The following is a 26,492-nucleotide window of genomic DNA, read 5'->3' as shown; positions in this document are numbered from 1 at the left end:
TCAAACTGTGATATTATGTGGTACAGAACGACATGTACTCTGAACACCACTAATTTTATATGAAATAGATTTAATATATTTTTCACATGTATACTTACACATACACAAATACATAAAATATATATATACTGTATATATTGCATTGCACCCTTATTACACATGCTGCAGTATGTTTTTCCTACTGGCTAGTATATTTGTGGCAAATGTACAGTATACAGCCAGGCTTATGTCCAAGCAGGTGGATGCCACTGGTCATTGCTTTATGTTTCATGATGTCCTTGACATCAACTTGTGTATCATTTGAAACATCATATAAGTTAAGGAAAAGACACAGGATAACAGATAAAATATTTCTAAACAGTCAATTTTAAAAACATTGCTGGTAGACTGTAATTAGTGTAGATCCACCTGCAGAAAAAAACATCATATTACAAAGGGTCACAGGGTACAGTTTAGTTTCTATAAGGATGCATTATCAGTCCCAGAGTCAATAATGCTTTGTGGAGTTAAAACTCAGAGGCACTTTTTTTATCTCCTTTATCACAAAGGAATCTCGAAACATTTACAAAAAGCAGGTAGATATGAACTTTGTGAAATAACAGGAAGGAAAATTGGCTGTTTCATCAGTGTCTCTTGGACGACCACTTGAATCAGTCTTTTACAACAGCATCAGTTTGCCAATATGGCTGATAGTCTCTGATTAAATCAATGTTGGGCCTTTGTTTAATTAATGTCAGTTCCATGTCTCATGTTATTTTATTGTCGAACAAGCCATTATTTGTAAAACATGATGCAGAATAGTTCAACTTGAAGCCAGTCTTTGCTTGGCAAAGTTTGTGAAAATCTGCCTTCGACAATTCTCAGAGGTCATTTAAAATTTTAAAAGACCTTTTAGGTCCTCCTTCACAGTTTCCCATGGCCGCTCACATCCACAGACATGCAACGACACTGTTTGACCCTCTGCACCTTACGGTGTCTGAAGGGGGGCTGCAGGTCTGGGCAGTCTAGCTGCACTGTGAGCTGTGTGATGCGGTGTGGCCTGCAGAAGGAGCAGGACTGGAATGGCTCCTGGGCCTTATTGTGGTTTTTCCTTCCAGATCCTGAGGCCTGGCCTCGATTCTGGCCCTGACCCGAGCTGGGGCCCATATGACGGGGAATATAGAAGGAGTTGCACTGGCCATAGCAAAAACGGTTGACCACAGTGCGGCTGCGACAGCCCTCCTCGCTGATTGTCTGACGGAGGGGTTGGGTCTTGCACCAGTCTCTGCGGAGGTAGCGGCGCTCTGTCACCACCAAGGCCTCCCGGCTGGAAGATAGCACCTCTGGTTTCTGCTGCAGTAGCCGGTGGTGACGCTCTGAGGACAGGTTCCCTTTGGTCTTGTATGGGGATGGGATGGATCCCTGGGGCCGGGGCTTTTTGGTCTCTGCAGTGATGCAGAGCACCCCAGCCAGTATGACCGGGATAGTTATTCTCCACAGCATTCTACAAAAAGAGAGAGACATTAAGATGCATTACATTTCTAAACAGAGGAAGACATCTGTTATCACATGAACAGAAGACTGAGGCCGGTGTAACACTAACTGAGGCCGTATGTGATGATACTCAACAGTCATACAGTTTTCAACATGATACGAAGATTTCCAATCACGTTTGCAGTTGTGTGAGTTCATGTTGAACCACCTTTGCAGTCTAGCCTTCTAGGCATCATTGAGGAAATGAATCCATCACCAGGGCCCCCATTTGTCAGCATCTCTGTGTCATTACTTCTATTTGCTTTCCTCTCGGCTACGCAACTCTTCCAAAAATAAACAAAGCCCTGCCATCAAAGGATACACTTAAACACCCATAACGAGAAGGGGAAGTTGATTTTATTGGTCCCGTCGCCGGGTAAAATAATTAGGGCTTTGCTTACTTTAGTCATGAACTATGCCGCAGATATGTAAACAGGCATTAGAGAGGCCCATCTGCATGTTATTAAGGGAAGAGTTGGGGAACTCTACAGCAACCTTTGGGAGTCCACTCTTCTACTCTTTAGTGATATACTATGGAGCAAATTGAACTGAGAATGACCTGTGGTGTCCATAATCGCCATGTCTTCTGTATCATGCCAGCACCAAAAAGATCCAGAGGGATGATTTCTCCTCCATTTAGGACGGAGTATCCACCCGTGTGCATGCTGTCAGTATTTGTGCCAGCACATTTTTGACCATCACTCAAGCATCTTTTCAGCAGATGTTGCTCTTGACAAGCATTGCATGACATCAAGACAGAAATTCTGACAGAGAACCAAACTGCCTCAAGGCTATTGGCTGCTCTTATTCACAGTCTCTTCTTTGCAGTGCAAATTTGTATGTTCCCTTTCTTCCTCTCCTGGACCTGCAACTCACTCTGACATGGAACAAATTACTTTATCATAATCCACTTTGTTTTTTGCCTCCTTTTTTCTGCCCTTGACCTTGAGGTCATGGCAGCTCAGTCCGAGCTGCATGAGCACTCAAGTCTACATATCACTGTGCCGGCAGCACTTGCCCTAAGCTAGACAGCAGCTGTTTGTCCATCAAGCTGAGATGTAGCATGAATTTTAACCAGACTTTTCTAAAGGATATCAAGAGATATGTTGTTATTGAATCTACTTTTGTTTGTTTTTGTCATTAAGAGATCAAACCTGTGCAGGGGGAAGGATTCTTTTCTATCTGAGGATGTCCACAAGACAAATGCATTCTGAATGTGAATTTTCAGTAAGAATGAATGTGAATTTTCTTATTTTTCAATCAGAGCATCACAAGGTTTTTCAAATATCTGCACCTCAGATCTGTATGTACACATTTTTGCATACACACACGAGCCAGCACACACGCCCACGCCCATGAAAAGGTTAGAATAACTAAACCAAAGACTCCCGCTGGGTTCTTCCACCACCTACTGCATCAAGGAGTCATGACCCCATTCCATCTTCCAGTGATCTACCTTCCATGTGCAACACAGTCTCATTTGTCTTTGGCTGTACCGTCTCATTCCTGCTGACTGTGTATTTAAATGTATAAACCCCCCTATGCTTCTGTGTGCAGGCTCTTGTTCTTTGTTTCCCTCCATCCATCGTTTAAAGAGGCACCCTGTAACTTTGGAGAGCTACAGTCTGCAAAGCCTCAGGGACTCTGGTGGGATGACCTGACTGCCTGTGTACATAGGGCATGACGGATGGCCTATACAGTCAGCAGCCGTGCTCCCTCTCCACTCCCAAACCCGGCCTAAGTATGATAGTGCCGACCCTGCCAAGCTATCTTCATCAATCTCTGCAGCAAGACAAATTGCGGTTTTGGGGAAGGGATTCAGGGGCTTTGGGGGGAGTGCTGAGGTGGATGGGTGGGTGGTTAATGGTTGAGGTTAGAAGATAGAAGGAAAGGGAGTGAGGATGGTGGGGTTTGGGTCAGATGACCCACTGGGAAACAAAACCAGCCCCACTTGGGCTTCATGCACAGTATATGTCCTCCTCCCGTGACTTTTATATCTCTCCACAAGCTGTTCGCCTCTTTATATCTCTCTCTCCCCATCTGTCTCTCTCTGTCACTCTATCTACGTGTGTCTCCTTGACGCACAGCAGTAATCATCACAGAGCCCCGCAGACGGAAGGAGACTGTGGTTTTGTGTGTTAATGCTGAGACAGAATTGAACCGGACCTTTCTGTCTGCTAAACACTAATATTGTCCACAAACACAGCTTTATGTTTTACCAGAACCACAAATACTTGGGGGATCTGCTTCGCTGAACTGTGGCAGACCTTGGTTCCAAAATTTCAGACCTCTAATGAAATTACAAATACCAGAGAGACTGCTGAGCTAGACACAAGCCGTCCTGAAAACAGCTATTATCATCAGTGGGAACTTGTTATGTTTTGTTTTTCAGAATGGCATTATAATACCATGGTAATGTTTTCTGTCTGCACAACAATGGTTCTTTTTTTCACATCTCAAAGTGAAATCAAAAACAAAATTGTCCAGGGAAGTCTCCAGCCTAGCTGCTAAATAATTTAATATTTCAGATATTCATGGTTAAATAATTTGAAAAAAAAAGAAGCAAGAAATCTTGTCAAGGCTTTCAAATTTGTACACACAGATGTGCCTCCACAAAACCCTGCGAAACATCTTCCCAGCATGTCTTCAAAGGCAGGTTAAAACAAACAAAACCTGATGCCTCAATTATTGGTGCGTCAGAAAGTCTCATACACAGACTGGTAAGTGCAGTTAATTACAGTAGAACTGCATTTAATTCACCGTGCAGCTCAAACCTCAATCACACACGGGTAGCCGCATACACACACGCACACACCCATTCGTGACCACACACATGCGTGCATGCACACACACACACACACACACACACACAAACACACACACACAGGATATACAGAGCGAGAGAAAGAGGGAAAGAGAGGTAAATGAAATGTTTTCACTTGGAGCCAATTACACAAAGAGGAACCATGTCATTATCTGCATTTGTGGATTGTATTTTCCCAAACTACGCTCGGCTGTTGGCTCATTAACAGTTGGGGAGTTGGTGGGGGCTCCTTTTGGGGGCTTTTCTGTGCAAATGTGTCTAATGCCAACATTGCCAGGAGGCTGCTTTAGGCAGTTTGGGCAGCCATTTGTCACCACAATCCATCTTGATAATGACTAGCAGCCCAGATATAATGCTTTCCAAGCTAAGTACTGGCAAGTATGTACAGCAACTCCTTCGCCTCAGCAACACAATGTGCTTTAGTGGTGGGTGAGGGGCAATTAGAGATGCTATGATAGCACGTTTCTCATTCCAGATCAGGATGACACTACTTATGTAGCTACAGTGATTAACACCAGCTTCCACTTACACTTAAAGTGAATTTATTTAATCCTCTAACACATAGTTTTGCCAGTTTGTTTTTCCTTTAGTAGCTTTAAAGTTGCTAAAAATGGCTTTTCTTTACACGCTTTGACAGTATCACATTAATGCTCGGTATGAGCTTGTTCCAGGTCTTCATTGAAGCTGCATGATTTTTATGGGTGAAATATTCAAGACCAAGACTCCATGTCTTTTATGGGTTTACTATTCAATCAAATAGAAATATTCTAGCTGTCTTGAGCATCATTTTAAATATATTTGATGTCTTTGGAAACTTTTAAGATCCCCGCTAGAATTTAAAATAATGTGGGTTTGAACAATGTTTGGCTGCACAGCGTGAGTTTGCAATGACTGGCGGACCGACAGGCCACAGCATGTTAAAGCGTTTAAAAGTTGGTCTTTTAAGCCATATTTCGCTCACAAGCAAGGTGAATGTTCTGTTGGTCGAAAAAAAGTCGTCACAGCTGGACAGAATGTAGCATTTTAATCCGCTTTCCTGAGTGTGTTTTCTTAGTACTTGTTCATGTGTATTAGCGTAAACTTCACATCTTAAGAATGTTGTTAAGGTTTCTATCAAATGGCAGTTTGACTATCTTTAGAAGCTTACAGCGTAGAGTTTTCTGTTGCTAAAGAAACTGTAATGTGTCTGTGTGCTAAATCCTCTTTGACATCAGAGCAGACTGTACAAGGTGGTGCAGTCACCGGAGCTGTAAGAAGGATCAGAAGGCAAACTCTCTACCATTCACCGCACGCATACTGTAGACACACACACACACACACACACACACACACACACACACACACACACACACACACACACACACACACACACACACACATATGTTCACACACCACCTTGAATACACATCGGCATACACATGACTACACACAAATATAGTAATGATACAAAAGTGAGAACAGACAGACACAAACAAGTATATACACCTGTACACATGAACGGAGAGAAAAAGAACAGAGATTATTTTGGACACACAGAAAACAGGTTCCCCATGTACATTAACATCATTATCTCTCATTCTCTGGTTTTCATATTCACTGGAAAAACTAAACTGAACTCTTAATCTCTCTGAGACTCACAGTACAACATGCTGTCATCACTCACTAATTCTCTCACTCACAACACTAATTCCCTGGAACCTCCAGCCACTAATTATAGTAATTTAGTAGACACTTTTATCCAGAACACCTTACAGTACCTTAAAGGCATACATATTTATTATGGGTGGCCCCAGTGGGAATCAAAACACCGTTGCTGGCAGAAATACTGAGTAGCTGTACAACTACTGCTGTTGGAATGACATGGTTTTGCGCTTAGTCATTCACAGACGCACTGAGTCACTCGGTCTCACACTCACGTGGGATATGTGGAAGCTGCACTCACTCAGCTATACTTTTCTCAGTAACTCCATATATCATAAATATGTATATATATAATCACTGTTCCCTCACACACACTGCGAAGAATGTCCATCATGAAAGCAATTTTCATCGTGTTTTGAAATCCTGTTATTTAAAACCTAAGTTCAGTCAGTGAAGTGGGGTAATTTATATGTCCACGTGTATCATCTTGAATCAACAAGTTTCTTGAATGAAATATTGATTTGGAGTTCATACATACTATCTGTTATAGTTGACATTTCCAAACATCCCTAAAAAATTGTTCCAAGTTGTGAAACTGTTGAAGGGGCGTTTTGATAAAGTGTTAAATAAGCATTATCTCAGTGAAGTATAAAGTATGGTTCATGTACCTCTCACCACAGTGCGCAGCAGGACAGTAGTGTGACAAGGATGCAGTCAGGGATGGTCGTCCACCTTCAGTTGTCCTTGCGTCCGCTTCCAGGTTTTGGTTTCCATGGCAACATAATCTGTAGTATCCTCAGGCTTGTCCTTGCTCCTGTGTCTCCCCCCCCCCCCCCCCACTTAAGATTCTTGGAGTCTTGGACACGATCAGTTTTCCATCTTCCTGGAAAATGTGTATCTCTGTCTCACTTCCTCTCTCTGTATGACTCTCTCTTTTTAGTCTTCTTGTTTTCAGGTTTAAGAGAGAAGCTCCAGGTTTAAGTTAAAGTAAGCCCGTATCTTAGTGCTGTGGGGACTGCCTGTGGTCTGTCTTTGAGAGTGTTCGACTCACTGTAAAGCCTGCCTCAGTTTGAATCCCCACCACCCCTTCCCTCCTCAAGACGGGGAGGGTTTTTCCTATTGGCCCTGGTCATTGTGTGAATCAATCCAAGCTTCACTTCTTTCATTTAAGTCTGTCTCCCTGTGTCTGTCTCTGTCTGCCTACTGATTTTTTTTTTTATATATCTTCTTTGTTGTAATGCCCACCCATCCATGATATATCAAACCTATCAAACTGACAGCTTCTCCATTATCTTCTATTTTCTTTCCCTCTTTCCCTGTGTTTGACATTTGCATTTACATTTTCAGGAAGTGTAAGACATTTTGCCACCATGTAAAGTAACAATAATCTCCTCCAAAAAACCCTAAATTATTCTCTCTTATTGACACTGTGACCACATCACATTACAACCCATAACCCCTGATCCATAAATCACTGCATGCATGTACTCAGGCACACTAACAGCATGCTTTGAAAAATGCCACAACTTGCATTCCTTGATGCAACTGAGACAATAATGTTTGTCTGTTTTGTGGCTCTTGCTAAGATGACCACTGGGCACAGAGACTGAAAACAGTGACTGTCACTTCTGCCATCAAAGCACTGAAACATCAACAGACACTGCAAAAACCTCAAACGGGCACAGTCTGAACAATAACCCCTTCAACAGACCAGAGGATGATGACACTTTTGCATGACAAAACTTCATTTGTCCACACAGTACTGCAGTGCATTTTGCTGATCTGTGTTGACGAGGAGCTGGTTGAAAAGAGGCAGATCCCTGCTGTAGGAAATAATTGATCACCCTCTAGTGGTAGAAAGAAAAAGTGTGAGGTGTGACAGAATGAATGCTAAACTCATTCTTATAGTGGCATTTTGTGTGCTCAAGAAGAAAAAAAAATCCAAGCCCAGTCCATAGTAACAGATAGAGGGCCAACTTTAATAATACAAGTAAGTAAAAGTGTCTTTAAATATGGTATAAAAATAAATGCAGGAGAGAATAACAAAGAATTATGTTCTACATAAGACAGGAGACAGCATTTCTGTAATTTTGAATGTGACTTTACAAGTGCAATGAAAACCATATGTGCTAATTATTGTAGTGCAATAAAATAATTCAAAGCAAAATAAATGCACAATAAATAATCATAATAATAATAATCATAATATATATGTATATATATTGTATATTCATTCTGCACAACACTTCCCATAGCGTGACAAAGTATCTGTGACCTCAGATCATGTAAAGCGATGACATTGGTTAGATTTATCAGTTTAAGCTGTCATTTTATATATTTTTTTCTATGTGTTTTTTTTTTTCTTTTTTTTCTCTCTGACATCATTTGTTTCAGCTGGAAGTGAGAGAGGGGGCTCTGATCCAGCAGTTACGATGGAAAGAACTGGAATACTGGATTAGATTTTACTTTTTGTTTTTTTCTTCTTTTTTTTTTTTTTTTTTAAATCAATGGCATTTTTCATCTCGCTAGTCTGTCAGTGTCCTCACAAGTCCAGCAGTGCCTCTTTTCTGAGAATACTGGAAATATATCAGGTACTGTAAGAGGAGAGAGAAGAAGCAGCGCCCTCTCCATGGACATGCAACATCCGGTGGACAACAGACGAACGGACGGCCTGGCTCATCGCCCGGCTGAGCCTAGAGCGGATGGACAGACAATGATGATGAAGAGATGAGATGGTCCCCCTCTCCATGTCCCAGAGAGAGAGATGGCATTGATTTTAGCATGATGGCACACGACTGGTCAGCCTCTTGGATGCTGTGGTTTCCCCCTGCGCTGGGAGAGGAGAGAGGAGAGTGGAAGAGACAGGTGGAGAAGAGAATGACGTAAATATGCAAGTAGGAATAAGAGAGAATAAGTCCTTTTATTTTGTGGCTATCACAAGATATTTACAGTGGCTGGCGGCATCGCTGGGAGTACAATAACTATGCATCATTTTGTATTGGACATTACCTGGAAGCAAGAGCCTTCAGAACAAGTTCTTACTTTTCTGTGGGGACAAAAAAAAAAGGAGACATTAAGTGAAGAAATTTGACTGTGCAGGGGATTACTCTGCCATCATTATAAAGCCATCAAAAAGGCAAAACTGTCACTTCCTGTGTACCGTATTTACATGATGTTTTATCAGAAAGAAAACAAACATAACATACACCTTGAAACTGACGTAGATTTGGTTGTTTCTTCCTTTTAAAATCCATGCCAGAAATAATAAAATCTTCTTTGCCAAGATGACAAGTAGAGGAAGTGTAGGAGGCGTGAGACAGAGAAGGCTTTAAGCACATACATACACCTGTGTAATTCTGAATTATTCATCATGTTATGACACAAACTGTCTCTGCTATTCATAATGGTTTCTACAAGCCTGACAGGAGTCCTGATCAGCTACTCCATCACCAACACCTTTAGCAGACTCCATTATATTATACCCTTATTCACACCCTCTGCCCTTATCGGATCGCTGACATGCAGGAGCCACTTTGTTTGACATTTTCTTTGGTTCGCACCTTTAACTGATTCTGTCACATACACTGTAATTCAGGAGTTTTAGGTCCATTTCAGATACAGTTAATGTTTGTAGTAGATGTATACTTGAAGCTGTTTTATGCGACAGTTGTGGTATTAACACTGATGACTACATGTAATTTCAAGGAGTTGCTTGGAGTGCCAGATCTATTGGGGAAAACATCCAACTCTGCAGCTCAGGACAGACGAGCTTTTGTTCAGGTGTTAGCTGAGACCAAACGACAAACTAAAGGGAACAGAAACACAGCTCATGTTTTTCTAAACCTGCCAAATGTTTGCAAGCATGTTAGCATTACCTCAATAAGCTACTGCTAATAATATCTCAGGACAATAATTTTCTGCTGCTGGGCGATCAGAAATATCAATATATACTTAGTGGGCAGAATTACATCAACGTTATATTTCCACGCTTGTTCAATATGCGAGTGGATTTCTGGGAATGGGCTTAAAGTGTGATTTAACAGGCTCTGAAAAGGCATGACTGTGGGAGCCAGGAGGGCAGCTTTCAGCGTCACCAACACTGAAGAGTCAGTGAATGTACAAACAACAACAAAGGCCGTAAGCATGCACTGTCATCCACATGTACTTGTCTGCATTTGATCTTATTTTCAAGATGAAACCAGTGTGTATCCAGTGTTTTGAGACAGGGTGTTTTTTGGTTTTTTTTACCTTCTTCTTTGCCTGTAATAACTCCTGGTAGGCACTGGAACGGATGAAACGGCTGTAAGAATCACTCTTCATCAACTTGTAGATGTGTTCCTGTCATCAAAACAAATAATATAAAAATCACGGATTAAAGCATCAGACACAAGCATCAGATTGTGTTGAATAGAAATTCGACTAAACACCAAAACAGAGCTGTGATTGATAAATTGCCAGCAGTGACAATGTTGCTGTTTTTAGAGTTTTTAGATCGCTAGCAATGTTCCACACACAAGTTGAACTTGTGTGAAACTGTATATAAACATCTATATAAATAAGCTATGAATTTGATTTATTGTATTTGTATCATTTGCTTTTGAGCAATCACACACCTGTGCATCCTCAAAGGCGTAGCGTCCAGGATCTTTGACATTCTGGGTGGTTTTGTCGTAGCTCTTAGAGTCCACGTTGATGGCACTGGGCGCTCCGGGGGCCAGAAACTCCTGCCAGATCTCCTGAACCCGAGTTGGAACTTCTCTGATGGGACGTTTCTTTAATTCCTGGACCGCTAGCCAGAACCTACGGACCAAAGTAACCAAGCAAAGTATCTTACCAGTAAGATAGTTGCATCTTAATATAGCAGCTCTGAACAACTAACATAAAAAGTCCACATTGTTACTGTTCTTGTCAGAAGTCGAACTGATCTAGCAATGACAACGTTTTGTGGTTCAGCCTTGAAGTCAGCTCAGTTCTGGTTTCCCTTGGCAGATTTTCAAGGGATTTATGACATTAAGTTTAATATAATCAAGACCATAAGTCTTCTGATGTGCATACATTTTGTTTAAAGAAATAATCTCCACAAATCAATATTTGAAGTCTGCACTCATGCAAATAATATGAATATGAAACTGATATTTTAGAATATATAATTTACAGTTGAGCTGCCATAGATCAAAATGTTAATTTTTAGGCATAGATGGACTTTATTTTCTCCAAAAATGACCCAAATTCTGAGGCAAGGGTAAAGTAAATATGTCCATGAGTAGCAGTAAGTTTTTTTTTTGTCAGTGACACACACATTCAGTTACAGGAGATTTAAAACAACACTCAACTGATTCAATTCAGTTAAATTCAGTTAAACTGACCACATTAAAAGCTTTGGGCAGAAACAATACAGACATCTACCATCAGAGGGAGCACAGGAGCCATCCTGCACAGTGGTTACTTTATTCATATTTAGCTGTTTGCTTGCACCTTTAATACGCTGCAGTATTCCTGTTACCATGAATAAAACGACATATTATTCCTGCCCACCTGTGTTATCCTAGCCACAGCTACAGTTCCCCCAGCTCTCTCTGCTTCAAAGACGCCATATTACTGTGGGTTACTTCTTATACATGGGAAGAAACAATGACCCCACTGAAATAGAGTGGTAGCTGTCAGCTTCCCTGTTCATGTTGACGTGAAATGTATGTGACCATTTGTTCTGTCAGTAGAAACCCAGTCAAGTGAGATAATATTGGCCATGTCTCTCATTATCAGAGAATCATAGAACACTGACGTTGTTTTATTCCCGGTGAACAATATGGGCATGCACAGATGGAGTCCTGCAAAATGCATATTCTGTATGTTTCTAGGAGTGTTTCACATAGTGTACACCATCATTTGAATTGTATGTGTGTCAGGGGCACAGCAAAGTGTGAATTAAATCCTCCGCAGTCTCTCACGTGTGCGTTCATGTGTGTGCACTTGTATTGTGGCAAAACATTGTGGCAAAAATATCTGTTAACAGAGACACATTGTGAGGTCCCCTGTGAGAACAAAAAGCTGCTCCCATTTAATATAAGCATTTATTTTAAGCTTAAGACTTGGTTTGTGGTTGAGGTTGCAATTTGCAAACATTTAGGCAGCTGTGAGAGTTAGGATTAGGCCTGTAGCATAACACACTGCTACAATTCACTCATGGTTAAAGGCACAGCCCGTAATATAATCTGCTACTTTGACTAACAGGCAGTAGTAGAAAGTACATTTACTCAAATAGTGAGGTACTTCATCAGAGTATTTCCATTTTATTCTACTTTACACTTTTATCCCATAACATTTCAAAGAAATATATTTTTTTTTTTACCAGTTATTTGACAGCTGAATTTACTGGTTGCTTTGCAGCCGGAACCAAATGCATTATCCTGGCCTGATTCTGATTACCGATTTTTTTTTTTATGTCGGACCTTCCGATTTTGGCCGATTCTGATTAACTTTCCAGCAGAACTTTTCTTTAATGGACGATTCACTAACACTGTCTTTAATGCTCGCTCTCTCTCTCTCTCTCTCTCTCTCTCTCTCTCTGAACGCGAGTAAACAAGGTCATGTGACTTCTTTCCGGTAACTTGATCACCATCCACGACTCAGCAGCACCGCCGGCGTGGGCACGTACGGGACGTGCATCAGCTCGGCAGGTGGCCGTCACGCACAGGTGAGGTCAGCTGCGTGGCACCAGCCGAGGCCGCTGAGCCTTTGTTAGCTTCTTGTTGTTCCGAGTGTTTCCAGGTTGTTTCCTCACTTACTTCTTTGGTCTAACAGGTCTTTACAAATAGCGAGTTTTGCGTCTTCTTCTGTGTGTGTGTGTGTGTGTGTGTGTGTGTGTGTGTGTGTGTGTGTGTGTGTGTGTGTGTGTGTGTGTGTGTGTGTGTGTGTGTGTGGCCTTTTCCGATCGATCGATGCATCTCTGTCTTGACCAACAACAACATTAAAATGCCGCTTACTGTCACTGGATCAATAAAACTAATACAATGATGTAATATATATTTATATTATAACACTATTTCTTTTACTTTTGATATTTTAAATCAATTTTGTTGATAGAATTTCTGCATTTTTATTTCAATATATTTTGAATGCAATATTTTTCTTGTAATAGAGAAATTAGTTTACATCACTGTAGAGCAAACATGGCAGCAAAACAGTCCCCTGTGTCTATATATCAAACTCTAATAGTGCATGTGAATATTCTTAATATATATGTAGTAAAATATAGATCATAAAATACAGATTGAGCTGTATAAAGATGAGGTTAAGCACCTAAAGAATAAATTTAAGGCAATACAGTGTTTCCTTAAGTATTTCTTTATGCTCATTTATTTTCATTTATTTTGTATTTGTGTGTGTGTGCGGTGTGTGTGCATACTGATGTGCAGCATGTGTACCTGAGATTCTCCGAGCTGAACTCAGACTCCAGGAACTTTAGGAACTGCTCTCTCCCCACAGGATCTTTGAGAACCTCGTCGATGCCAAAAGCCCACCTCTTTACCCTCTGCTGGCCCGGCTCCTTACTGGGGGAGGACAAACAAAAATGCAACACATCTTTCACAGATGAGGTAAGTGCGCAAAGAGATACTCTGTGAAGTGTGAAAATATATCCGCTGATATTTATATCCATACATACATAAAATGTACATTAATATACATGCAGAGATAAACATTAAACCCACCTGGCTTCGAGCTCCCAGAGTGTGGTGTCATCTGAGATCCAGGGGTTGGATGGATCTGGAGGCGTGAGGAAAGGGTCGTATTCAACGTACTGCTCTGTGTAGCCCAGCAAACTGTTCAGGAAACAGCAGAGAGCATGTGGGTGGCATCAGTCTGTATCACTGGTAGAAAATTGACATATGTTATAATCTAGTTACCGCATCTGGTGAAATTCTGCTCCACACCTGTCTCTGAGTGCTTATGATTCATTTGTTTGTGAGCTTTAACTGACAAAAGGAGAAGTGAAATCCTCTTGAGAGCAATCACTTCAAATTGAAATGGAAGGTATTCTTACAAGAGAGACTGACCCTTGTACTGGGGCACAACAATAACTCTTTGCTGAATACACCTTCCTTGCAGCAAAGGAAACGACAGACCAACACTTTGGGTGCCATCCAGCACCTGGCATTGTCTGCACTAATGCTCACAGAGGGCATTGTCTGGGCTCAATCGCTCCTCAAGGTCGTCGGAGCTCTTAATTCCACGCCATGTTAGGCCGTTTAACAGCTCAATAAACAGATCGATGGCTAAAGTGAATAAAGACACAAAGAACATCACTCACCTCTCTGCCACTTTGGACATTTTCAGTCGATGCCTGTCTAATTGCAATTGCCAAAAGGTGATCTGAAACCATAGCAGGGAACAATTTGCATACATCAATCTCCATGAATTCACAAGAAGTCATTGTTTTGCAAGTATATTTACATACCAACTGCAAGACATTTCTATATTTGGTGTGCACCTTACAGTCTTTGGTACATTTTGCTTAGTTATGTACACATTATAATTCCATTAAAATGATACTCAGTGCAATGAATTGCAAACCAAAAAAGATATTACAATAAAGTTACAGATGAAAAATAAAAACCACAACTACAATTTGAGTGCGAGCACTTACTTCAAATTGTTAAAGATCCTGAGCGCTGTCTTACATCCAGTGCAAAGTGGCACAAAGTGTCTTCGCTAGTTTCAAGCCAACGTGCTCTTTCCTATCCAGCGCCCACGTTGTTTAAATAACAAATACACTTGCGCCTGTCAGAGCGCGAATGGGCGTGCTGGTCAGGTGCATTGTTGGTGCATTGCTATCTTGAGGCAGCGGAACGCGATTGTGTGATCGACCAACAAAGGCCTGATCTAAAGTTAATGGTGCAGTACTTCACTGTTATTTTAAGGGCACATTATCAGGAGAGTAATATCCGCCTACATAGGCGGGTGCATAACTACCTGTTACGCACAACCAGAATGTGCTGGAAATGGACTTAATATATTTGGATAAGTAAAGTGGACCATTACAAATGAGCTCTCTGAAGGTCGGATCATTCTCTGTGGCATAGTGTGTATTGCAAACACTGTCATGTGTCATGGATGTCTCTTGGACAGAAATGAGGCTCTGCAGAAAAGTGTTCCTTCTTACTACCTGGTAAATCTGCCAGTGTTTCCCATTCATCTTCTAGACTAAATTAGTCCAACTCAGTTTATTTTACACTTCTCATAATATAAGAAATGTGTAACATTGTGATTTGTGTCATGGCCTGTGTGTAGAGCTATGTGCAGCACATTGATTCGCTCAGCCCTTCTTTGGCCCTCGGGGCACACAGACCTGCTTGCATGCACGTTCCAGGACTGGGCGCACTGGCCAGTCACAATATGAAATCAGCTCGCACAAATAGAATCTAATTCTGTGGGAAACACTGCACCGTTGTAACAGCAGTCCTCCAAGGTGCAAGCGCACCTGCATAATGGCACACAGGAATGGGACTCTGATTAGTTTAATGCATGTTGAGCCCAAAACACTCCCATGATTAGTTAAGAGTACAACTCCTTTGAACCATGTGGCTGGTGCAGCAATCGCGTTATGGACTGTTAAAATGGAACCATATATCTGTAATAGTAGAGCGCCACCTGCAGGTCTAACCTGTTCTTGCAGTTCTTCTTCTGTAGGCTGCTTGGCCTCTGGGGCGGGGGTGTGGGTTGGGCTGTGGGTACGGATGTCATTCTGCAGCCCATACACAGACTGAGACAAGAAAAAAAACATCAAAATAAAATAGAACAATCAATAGTAATAGCCTTACAGGTGCTGACAAATACAGTCTGTTCATGTCAGTGTTATTAACCCCGACCTTAAAAGAAAGACGCTGTACCTTTCTGGTTTTGTGGGGGTTTTTCATTCTGGAGGACTTCTTTATGTCGACTTCTGTTGTATTCACACATCCAGGCTGTGAGAGGAGTGAGGAGAGAATCAGGAAGTCATGAGTTAATTCATCCTAAATTAAATTGTTACAACATAAGCTATTTATGCTTTGCCCTCAAGGATGGCGCCACAGACTGGGAAGGTGCATTTTTGCCACCATTATGTGAGTTTCGGTAAATCTAATCCAATATGCTTAGCCGGGGCGTGAAGCGAGTCTGAGAAGTTTCCAGGACAATGTGTCAGATGCTGGTTAATTAAACATGGAATGTGCCAATTCTAGCAAAACAAGTAAACCAGCGGGAAATCAGAGTCTTAGTGTGCAAATTCTGGCTGATTGAACAAGTGGTCTAATCTAGGTCTCTCCTAGAAGAACAGAGCTAAGTAGCTTGACAGCGTCACTGTGAAATTTGAATTAATATTGATTATGTTGCTCCAAGGACGCATAAATTGGACTTGTTATTTTCCAATTAAGCATGGAGCAGTGGCTTTCGGAGAAATACAGCAGAGGAGACCCTTTAACCTCAGGGGGAAACTAAATGCTAATGCGGAGCAAGTGTGTGTGAGCAAGGTAAAGAGCAGCATTGAAGCTGATGTGTTGTGACGGTTATTGATGTGACGTTGCATGTGCATGGCAGAGAAGTGCGCAACGGATTTGCAGTGTGTTCATCTCTTTACACAGTTCAAACATCACAGGAATTATGTACAGCATCATCTATGAAGTGCTTATAACATTTTCAAAACATAATTTCTTTGTCATGCAGCTTGACACATCCCTACTGTCTGTGAAATGTGTGGAATAGATTAAAATAACCTAGAGAGCATAAATAATTTACCACATCTGTGTTATTATTCTTTTGACTGTGTGTGTGTGTGTGTGTGTTTGAGGTGGTGTATCACAGTGTGGTCACTGTGAAACTATTTTTTGAATATTATGCACTTTGCAGGAACAATTAAAAATCATGTTGATAATGTCTATGATGATATCAGTAATGGCAAAGGTGACTATGACAACATCAGTAATTTCACTCACCACTGGTCTGTGCACGTCCCAGAATGCTCTTTCCTGGCTGTCGAGAATTTTCCTCTCAATTTTGTCTCTTTTCTTGTCCACTCTGAGGGAAAAAAGAAAAAGAGTTCAGAATTGTTTTGACAGAGCATGTAGCTTATTCTAAAATATGTATGATCCATTTACTCCACCACATGTGTAATGTGCATCTGTGAAGTTGGTGCTGGAAGTTACAGTAAGGTAAGCCAGTAAGTTTAATCATGCCATAAGGAGGCGCGTGTACGTGTGTCTCATAGAAACCTACTTTGCTTGTGCTTCTGCTTGCATAAAAATGAACTCCCATTTCCTGGCGAAAGCCCTCTGTAGCCTCGCTAAGCTCTCCTGCAATTTAAACAAAGAACAAACAGGAAAAGAAAGGCCTTTGAGGGATCTGGGCTGATTGTGTTTACTGCGCATGCTGTGTACAGTGCACGGCTGGATACCATCTTTAATGATCCCTGCTCACATACAAAAGAGGAAGAAAAAAATCCTAAATGAGTCGCCATAACTAACATGGCGACTCATTTAATAGCTCTGGTGAAAATGAAGTTAAAAAAGATGCAGTGACACACAGAAAAAAAAAAAAATCAAATGTTCTCAGTCAGTGTGAACAAAAAAGGCAGGAGATAAATCCTGAGAGTGGTGCCAACACAGGGAGAGAGCAGATATGTGAAGAGGGGAGTGCTGACACTAAAAGACCTCTTTCACTTACCGCCTCATAGTCTGCAAGCTCCAGACGTGCTTTATTTTGCATTGTTCTTTTGCAGAGGTAAACAGCTGAGAGAGAGAGAGAGAGAGAGATGGGTAATAGAGGGAGAACGGGATCTGAGCTTTGGTTTTAACAGCCTTAAGTGGCCCTGCTTTTACTCATTTAATCCTCTCAACTGCACATTTAAACTGGCCTGGAAATCACAAAGGTCATTGACTGTGCACGGTGTGTGAGTGTCTGTTACAGTGTGTGCCTGACTTTTGATGTCTTCTTGTACTGTCATCATCATCCCTTCATCCCTTTGTTAGCTGACCATTATGTGGAAGCTTCATTATGCCATTAGAGTGTTTTCATTAAGGGACATCATTCATGTGAATCATTTGCTACATATGAGACACTCTTAACTTCCACTAACACCCACAAGATTATTCCCACAGCGAGCATTAGCCCCTTTTTTTTTCTCTCTCCCACAACTCAAACAACAATTGAAAGACCTGCAAGGCTGCGGCTATTCACCTGAAGCATTTTTTGGCATTATGAAATGTTTATCTCCGCTGTGCTCTGCTATAGACGGTGAAAACGCTTCTGTGTATCACCATTAAAGCGTTCATCCAAATATGCACAACAGGTGTATGCACACAAACGCATTCCTGTTTGCCTTCACTGTAATCAGCCTGCATTAGTCAGACTGTATGACAGCAGCAGACGCAATTGACTGAGGTTGGAATAAATGGAAAATAAAAAAATATATATCTATAAAAAGGATAGAAAGCACACAGAGTTATTGCATGCCCTCTGCACTATAACTGATTCTGCTTTGGCTGAGGGCCAAGCATTTGAGTAGAACTAAATGTGATTTTATGTTTCATATCAACCATCCAGATACTGCAGTTGCATCAATTGTGTTTCATCTTTTTGAACTTTTGGTAACATCAGTGATGAGACACATCTACTGAGCAAATATATATTTATGCACTACACAAACAGTCAGCATCATTAGCCTCTTCAGTACATACTGCACAATGCACACAGTGGAAATCAGACCATAAGAGAACAGAGCAGCTCTCTTACCATAGTCTGTGTTTTCTGGCTCCCAGCAGTTTGACGGCCAAAAGTATGGAGTCTGAGGGGAGAAATAGGTCATTAAGAAACAAAACTAAAAGAAACCTTACTTTGACAACGTGCAAGTAACCACATGGTGCTTCGAATCAATGTGTGCACTGTCATGCGAAGTGGGCATGCATTCACAGTGCTGCATCTGTCACAATAAAAGATTTTGTTGTATAATGGGGTCGGCGTAACGTCTAAAGCACATAAGCTCCTTTCAGCGAGCACTGAGAGCAGACACCAGCGGGAATCTTGACCCTCCTTTTTCAGCATGGTATGGACCGGCTTCAGATGAGAACTGATTGCATGTAAAGAGCAAAATGAAGCCTGCTGCTAACACAGCCACAGCCTTAGGCATTGATTTACTTTGGTTAGTCCTGTGTAGCACACTTGGGGGAGCTCACCGGGTGGAAAATCACTAAAACTGTCAATCCCACTATTGACATTCAGAGCAATGGGTTTTTTTTTCCTTTTTTTCATGAACCTGTAAGAATTATGGAATACAACAACTGCTATTCACTGTTTTGACTCCAGTATATCACTCAGAGGCACTTTAACAGATTTCTCAGCTTTTTCTCCAGCCTGTCACTACATTTATAGATTCTAGCATCCTCATGACTGAGTTTTCTGTAGAAATAGCTATTTCAAACCTACATGATGTATTTTTTTTCTCTATGAAAAATACATATAAAAACAAATAACAATTTATCAGTCTTAAAAACCTCCTGTAGCCCTGTCAGCTTATGACATGACTCTGGATCCTGGATCCCTGGATTAAAACGCTGTGTTCATACATAAGTGAAAATTTTCGCTAAAGCTCATGTGATGACATAACACACGGTATAGCCTATGTCAAAAATGATGGAAAAATACCACGTGAAGAGCCTTAATATGGCAAAAACAGAGTTAGTAGACACAGAACATTTTTAAACTTGTAAAACATGCCACTAGTCAAAATGTGAATGAGAAGAAGAATACAGTCTACAAATAAAAGTTTACAATTTAGTTTTATTTGATTTAGTTAACTGAGAGAAATAGAAATTGGTGCTTTAAGTGTTTTGTGCTTTTTATGCTTTTAAATCTTAAATATTATCTTAGACATCTAGACATATAACAAGATACTTCAAAACAAATACAAATCAGAGCGTTACTCTTATTACTCTTACCTGAAACCTATAGAAAGTGCCATCGTCTTTGAGAGTGAGGACGTGGTCTGAGATGGGGAAGAAGTAACCATGTGCAGCCATCAGAGTTCCTAAGTGAAGAGCCTCCACTGAGAGAAAACACAAAAGGTTCATTTACAACTTGGTGTACTCATGTTCTTTCTGTCAGTCCACTTTCAGATGTGTTAAAAAAATAACGATTCCAATTATGATATAAAAACTATATAAATAATATTATAAATTATATTCTCGAAACAAAACAAAAATGTAAACCTTTTCTCATGCCAATTTGGCCATTTTCAGGTTTGAAAGACTATCTTAGCCCACAGCCAGCAGCCCGCTAGCTTAGCTTACCGAGACTGGAAACAGTCTAGTGTGGCTCTGTCAGATTTAAAGAAAGTCCACCCACCAGCATCTCTTATGGTCACATATTACACCTCTTTGATGTAATCAAAGGACTGTTTGCTCTTTTGCAGGGGTTATGTGTCAGACTATTTTTTGGCCATGACCAGTTACTTGGTTACTGCTGGTTTCCTGCCAATTGCCTAGAGGCATTCTGACACATATCCTCCTGTGAAATGGCAATTTTTTTTTTTTTTTTTTTTTTTTTTTTTCACTTAGGGTATTTTGTATTTTGTGAGCTTTCCAGGTGCTGGGAGGTGTTTGACAGAGCCAATCTAACCGTGTCCCCCTGTCTTTATATGCTAAGATAAGCCTAATATTTAACAGACAGATTTGAGATTGGTATCATCCCTCTCATCTAAATTTCTGCCAGAAAGTGAATAAGCAAATTTCACAAAATGTCAAACTTTTGCTTTAAGGATCAAAGGGATAAGGCCCTTCCTTAATTTAAATTCTACTACATTCTCTTTTATAAACACTCTTTTACACTGAGGTATTAAAAGATAAATCTGCTTTGGGATCTCACTTTTTAATTTTAAGATGATTCTCTGAATACTCTACAGTAAATAGTTCCTCATCACACATCCTGGGCCAGCATGCTGTTTTTTGGTCACACCAGCTAATTAACTTCATCCACCTTTCATCCCCAAGTGTCCTCGACAAAATGCCCAGGATAAACAACAGTGCCTGAATGAGGAGCTGCTGCTTTGACATAAGGATGGGCAGGTCTCCGCTCCGACCAAACAGCACAGCAGGAGGTCTCACTGATTAGCCCGCCGTCAGCCGGGTAGGCGGAACTCATCAGTCAAAGCGCTCCGCGTTGTGCTTGGTTGGAGTGAAAACCTGCTTCCCTCTGGTGCTCCACAGTACATGGTTGACTGTCCCTGATTTAAAACCATCAGATAATGAAAACATGTAATCATCATCAACTGCCACCAGTTACTCCCTGCTGTTCTCATCCTGTAACCCCTTCATGATGCCGATGTCTGTCATTCATGTTTTCTATAATGTCTTGACACTTATCTGCTAACATTGACACTTTTTGGTCATTTGAACAATATATGACACAATTCATCTCCTTACTGCTTCATGCAGCAATGTCCTGTATATCTGTCTCATAATTTGATTCTTTATTGAATGTTTTGTGGAAAGCATAGGGGAGGCTAGCAATACACCACTTTAAAATACTAATAAACTAACAGACACAAAGGTCAAAATGCTTGACATGCTCTTAATAGCTTCCTATTTAGCTTTGAATGCCAGAACAGGAATTTACCATATGAATGCATAGAATATGCACATTTCTGCTCCCTTACATTCACTCACACACACACACACACACACACACACACACACGTGTGTGATAAATATAGATTGACTTTTCCTTTACCTCTGAGGTTACTTTCACAGCTTTGAGAGGTCAGGATGCTTAGCTAAATGTGTGTGTGTGTGCGTGCGTGCGTGCGTGCGTGCATGTCTATGACTGGGCTCCATTTATTAATAAATTATGACTCATAAGTTATTAAAGCCTGTTTACGTATAAACACACCCCCTCATTCTTATCCACTGTGCCATTTCTTACAGCAATATTGCCCCACATGTTCACTACCTACTGTATATACATATATATGAATACAATTTCCTGTGTATTACATTTTTGTGTATTATTAAGTCAGAAGGAGACAGAGTCATTTATGTTGGACATCTAAAAGGACGGACTAAGCTTGTGTCTTCTGCATCTGTCCATGAAATACATAGGAGCTCAAGACGACAGACATTTACGAGTATTCAAGAATTATATTTTCTGGATTGTTATCTGAGACGGGATGAATGTCAGATGTCTGAAATTCATCCCTGTCTGAAAAATGACATCTGGGACGGTGCAGTGAGAGAACGCTGTCTCTTATTCTTAAAACACAGGGCTGATCTGTTCTCTTTTTGTGTTTGAGTATATCTGTCACCTGTGATGATTGGCTCAGTCTCTCTGCTATGGTAGTTGAGGGTCTTTCTGATGCCATTTTAAGGATGCATGTTGAACATCATCCCAGCATTAAAACATATTAAAAGGCAGATAAATGAAATTTGATAAAGCTGAGCAGCAAATACTAAACATGTATCCAGTACAAAGATTTAACTATAGAAAATATACAGTATGATGGGCACAAAACAATGAATCTAAAAATGCAGAAAGACTAATGTGATGGAGAGTTTTATATGGGATAAAGAAAAGATTAACCAAGATTGTTTTGTTTCTGCTTTTCTAGTAAGAGCCTGTAATGATCAATTCCTGGTAGCAAGGGAGTTTCTGGCTTTCATTTAACATGTCGTAGGCTTTTCTATAAGCTTTATAGCTGACTAAACCTTGGACTGAAATTAGTCAAGTTGTTGAGAAAGGCTGGCCTCAGAGTCCAAGGGGAAGACACCCTTTGATTTCATCGTATTACCAGCTCTGTGCCAAAAACCCAGCAGTTTGGAGCCCTGCCAAATGGAGTGTGGGAGTGTTTTTTTCCAGCTGAGCCTTTCTAAAGACATCGGCAGAGATTCTGTATTTGTAGTAATATTTTGATCATTTCTGTTTACAGTATACAGTATGCACTGTATGGAGATGTTGAAGTGAACTATTTTAACTGGTGGTGGAAAGTGACTAAGTACATTCCCACAAGTACTTAACTTAAGTGCAGTTTTGAGGTACTTGTACAGGGGTATTTCCATTTCATGCTACTCAACTGCATTTCATAGGAAAATGTTCTTAAGTTTTGTTTTTTTACATCCCAAGTTACTTTGCAGATTCAGATTTTACACAAAAAGCACATAATAAGCTTATTATGTCAACCTCTCAGATTTATCTTGTGAACATCATGATGGAGCCCGACAGGTTGGAAACCAATGGACTAAATTTAGATGTAAACTTTTTAGGCAGGATTTTGAATGCAAGACTTTTACTTGCAATGGACTATTTTTCGATTGTTGCAGTGGTAGTTTTCCTTAAGTAAAGAATGGTTGCATTCAACTAAAGAGGAGGAGATAGTAGATTTATACGAATAAAATGTGCAAATGAATTATTAAGTGGACTGAAGGAAAAAAACTGACAGTATTTCATAAATCCATGATTTTCCTTTCAAAGAAGCTTTTATACATATGTATGCCATTGTTGCAGCAAGCAGAGGTGTGATCTCTGGAGACTGAGAAAGATCATCTAAAGTGCTCCACTGCAGGAGTGACTCTCGAGCCTGATGATCAGGAGGCTTAAAGAAGTTTGGAGGAGAAGCCCAGGGCCATTATGCAGAACAGTGTGCACTCTCTCCATGCTGTTCTGATGAGCCACATGTCCTCTCTTAGAGATCATTTTACTGTTCCCTAATGTTCCACTGAGCAGATTAGGTGCTCTTTCATATGCAGTTCACACCCTTAACAACACACTGGTACACACTCACTGACAGTTTGACTGATGTTGATTGTTATGCCGTCCGTTCATCCATCCCATTCTCATAAAAGCGAAATGCCTTAATGGGAATTTCCTTAAATGTGGTACCAACGTTCACTTGGATGGTTGAACTGAGTAGATGTTGGTGTTGGAGATTGTGACCATATTTCCTGCTACTTGACTGATAGTAACTGATAGCGGCTGACACAGAGTTTAGTGGCTGTGCCAGTGCAAACTCTCGCTCTCTGTACTGACATGGTTTCTGTGACCGGTGCAGGAGTAACACATATCAAGGTGGTCAGTGTTAGAGGAAACATCAGAGAGACTCAGCCAGATGTTTGAGCCTCAGTCAGACCCAGACTCAGATGAGGAGTGTGTTGTGCACCGAAATTGGAGACTAGCAGACATATCAGAACGGTAAGCGTAGTTAGCATCTTTTATTTGTTTATGTTGTTTGTTAGCATGTAACTGGCAGTGGCTGACACAGAGTTGGCGGTTCTGCTGATGCAAACTATGGCTCTCTGTACTGGCAAGGTTTCAGGTTTATTTTGCTCTCCCTCCCTCCCAGAAAGTTGACGGGATTGGTTCCTTAGTTACGTTATGTATGAAACCCTGGCTGTCTGAATCTGTTTTTATGAGACAGTCATTGGTTCACTGCAGTTCCAAGATGGAAATACTCAGTCATGGCATTGATTGCCTATTTCACTCATTGTATGTCTTGTATTATATAAAAAACATCATATGGGCATGTTAACAAGGTTAAGAACTTGATTTTCATCAGAAGGGGTCTTTAAAGCCGCCACAGGGAAATTATTGTGATAACATTTACAGAATTAAAATTGTTAAATTGCATTTTTATTATAGCTATGATGATATCATGGGAGATTCATTTGTCTGTCAGTTCTGCTCTCTCGCACAGGTACAAAACACACACACGTAAAAACACACAAACAGAGGCAATGACTCCAGCTCTTTGCCAACAACATGTCAGTCAAGAAAACATTATCCGGAGAGGGTGAGATTTTATCACCCTCACAAATTTCACTTGGTGTTGTGAGAATGCCTTAGCTTCTGTGAAAGGGTTTGGTGTTATGTTCTTTTCTTATGTGCAATTTATTCACTTTTTCTCGTACACAAAATGCAGACAGTATTCAGATCACTATTATGTTGTTATTTTGTGATGGCGTTTCATTTGCCATTTTTTTTCCATTTTTTTGGGTTATTATTTCATAAGAATTATTGTTATATTAGTATGTTATGTGATCTATAATAGGTCTGATTTGTATGTAAGAGCCTTGCAGTGTCATAGAATTTATTTCAGCAATAAATGGCCATATTGATACCCCTGCAGGGATTTATTACCCGGCAGGTCAGAGGTCAAAAGAGCCACAGACCATTGACGCTGGATCTCTTTGGGTTTTTACAACCCTCCTGGCCTAATGACAGCAAAGCTAATTTATACTGTAAGTGACACACTCTTGCTCTATTTTAACTCTCTTCATTTTCAGGCGTATGGCACAGTTACGACATCTCTTAGCTATTGTAGACTTGAAATACATTATATTGATAGTGTGAAGCAAAAAAGATTTATTTTCATGGATTTTGTCACTTCTGCAACATGGAGACTTAAGCTGAATTTGCTGGTAGCTATTTCTGTTTGCTCTGTAACATCGATGTACAAAAAGCAATTAATTACTTTTTGATGATGTTGAGACGTGAAGATGTGAAGTTAAGAAAAATGACTTTGCAATAACGTTGAAGTGTATTTAAGGACATTTATTCGTGATGAATCAGTTACATAACTGGAAAGAGTTATGAGTTATGGCCATCATGATTCGATGGCCCCATTGAAAAATGCTTAAAAACTCCATATAAGCAACAGCGGGGCCGGCTCTGTAATTGCAGATGTCCAGGTGTGACTGACTGAGTGAGTCAATTATCATATTTCCATCATTGGTCAGCTGAATGCCATGTGATTAAGTTGGAGTTTCCCCATTAGCTGCTCTTTTAAGATGAATTGGCGCAAACAGTTTCTATTAGGGGGCATTTACAGCCAACAGTGTTGCCAACATATCACATTTTTAGAGACTTTTTTCCAAACAAGACTGGGAATAAACCTAGAACATGGCCAGACCGTGTATGGATGCCAACCGTGGGCTTAGGGCTATGTTTCTTGTTACGGACAATCACCTTGCTAGCCTAGCTTTCCGGCTGCTTGGGAGCTGCAGGGAAACAGAGTAGCGCTTGCAATTCACTGAGCCTCCCCTCCATTACAGCAAATAAACTACTTTCAGTACATGTATCACTGTTACTAAAGGAGGCAGAAGAATAACTTAACATCTAAAGCACTGAGCAAAGAGAGCAGGAGAGTGGGAGGGAGAGAGAGAAGTCATTGGTAACTGCTAAAGAAACTAGCAGATCTGAATAGCATCTAAACAACGGAGACACCAGCTACCAGAAAGGGGACAATACACTTACTGCAGCACAGCAATAAAAGCCCTGTTAAGAAATAAAGGGTTTTCCTTCCACTGAAACGCCAGAGGGATTTTAATTTGAAACGGTTACAGGAAGTTTTGAGTTTGTATTAACACGTAATGCAGTAACTTTAACACTGCAAACAGAAGCAACTGAAAACAAGGCTTCATACTAAAATACCAGTATGACCAATGATTATCACCAATTATTATATTATTAAAAAAAGGGGTGTCTCTAATACAAGCCTGCCTCA

General features: G+C 40.6%; 2 protein-coding genes and 1 long non-coding RNA gene across 6 annotated transcripts in view; 1 reads left to right on the top strand and 2 right to left on the bottom strand.

Annotated features, from left to right (window-relative positions):
• Nucleotides 1-53: 53 nt before the first annotated feature.
• grem2a (gremlin 2, DAN family BMP antagonist a) lies at nucleotides 54-6,785 on the bottom strand. Its single transcript, XM_071480276.1, has 2 exons — nucleotides 6,646-6,785; nucleotides 54-1,483 (listed from the first exon to the last, which is right to left on the bottom strand). The coding sequence occupies exon 2, from the start codon at nucleotides 1,480-1,482 to the stop codon at nucleotides 904-906; it is 579 nt and encodes a 192-aa protein (XP_071336377.1). The 5' UTR covers nucleotide 1,483; nucleotides 6,646-6,785; the 3' UTR covers nucleotides 54-903.
• A 22-nt stretch (nucleotides 6,786-6,807) lies between these two features.
• rgs7a (regulator of G protein signaling 7a) overlaps nucleotides 6,808-26,492 on the bottom strand; it is a 52,764-nt gene continuing 33,079 nt past the window's right edge. For 2 of the 3 annotated variants that reach the window (XM_071480273.1, XM_071480274.1), the window contains exons 5-18: nucleotides 19,942-20,048; nucleotides 18,740-18,791; nucleotides 17,672-17,736; nucleotides 17,225-17,301; nucleotides 16,945-17,026; nucleotides 15,865-15,939; nucleotides 15,639-15,737; nucleotides 14,286-14,347; nucleotides 13,687-13,797; nucleotides 13,402-13,527; nucleotides 10,591-10,777; nucleotides 10,226-10,315; nucleotides 8,987-9,023; nucleotides 6,808-8,804 (exon numbers count right to left, since the gene is read on the bottom strand). In XM_071480273.1, coding sequence (XP_071336374.1) covers nucleotides 9,003-9,023; nucleotides 10,226-10,315; nucleotides 10,591-10,777; nucleotides 13,402-13,527; nucleotides 13,687-13,797; nucleotides 14,286-14,347; nucleotides 15,639-15,737; nucleotides 15,865-15,939; nucleotides 16,945-17,026; nucleotides 17,225-17,301; nucleotides 17,672-17,736; nucleotides 18,740-18,791; nucleotides 19,942-20,048 — 1,154 coding nt within the window. In that variant the 3' untranslated portion in view covers nucleotides 6,808-8,804; nucleotides 8,987-9,002. Of the gene's footprint in view, nucleotides 8,810-8,986; nucleotides 9,024-10,225; nucleotides 10,316-10,590; nucleotides 10,778-13,401; nucleotides 13,528-13,686; nucleotides 13,798-14,285; nucleotides 14,348-15,638; nucleotides 15,738-15,864; nucleotides 15,940-16,944; nucleotides 17,027-17,224; nucleotides 17,302-17,671; nucleotides 17,737-18,739; nucleotides 18,792-19,941; nucleotides 20,049-26,492 lie in introns of all 3 variants that reach the window. The other variant, XM_071480275.1, reaches the window with a different exon arrangement.
• LOC139622735 (uncharacterized) overlaps nucleotides 12,330-26,492 on the top strand; it is a 31,821-nt gene continuing 17,658 nt past the window's right edge. The window contains exons 1-2 of one of the 2 annotated variants that reach the window (XR_011691368.1): nucleotides 12,330-12,671; nucleotides 13,463-13,572. This is a non-coding gene — a long non-coding RNA (uncharacterized lncRNA). Of the gene's footprint in view, nucleotides 12,672-13,392; nucleotides 13,573-26,492 lie in introns of both variants that reach the window. The other variant, XR_011691367.1, reaches the window with a different exon arrangement.

Source organism: Trachinotus anak, unplaced genomic scaffold (genome assembly GCF_046630095.1).
Source record: "Trachinotus anak isolate AG129_WGS33_773 ecotype Australia unplaced genomic scaffold, CSIRO_AGI_Tana_v1 ptg000007l, whole genome shotgun sequence".
Lineage (NCBI taxonomy): Eukaryota > Metazoa > Chordata > Actinopteri > Carangiformes > Carangidae > Trachinotus > Trachinotus anak.
The sequence above is the reverse complement of the archived record's forward strand: the minus strand, read 5'-3'. Positions and strand labels throughout refer to the sequence as shown.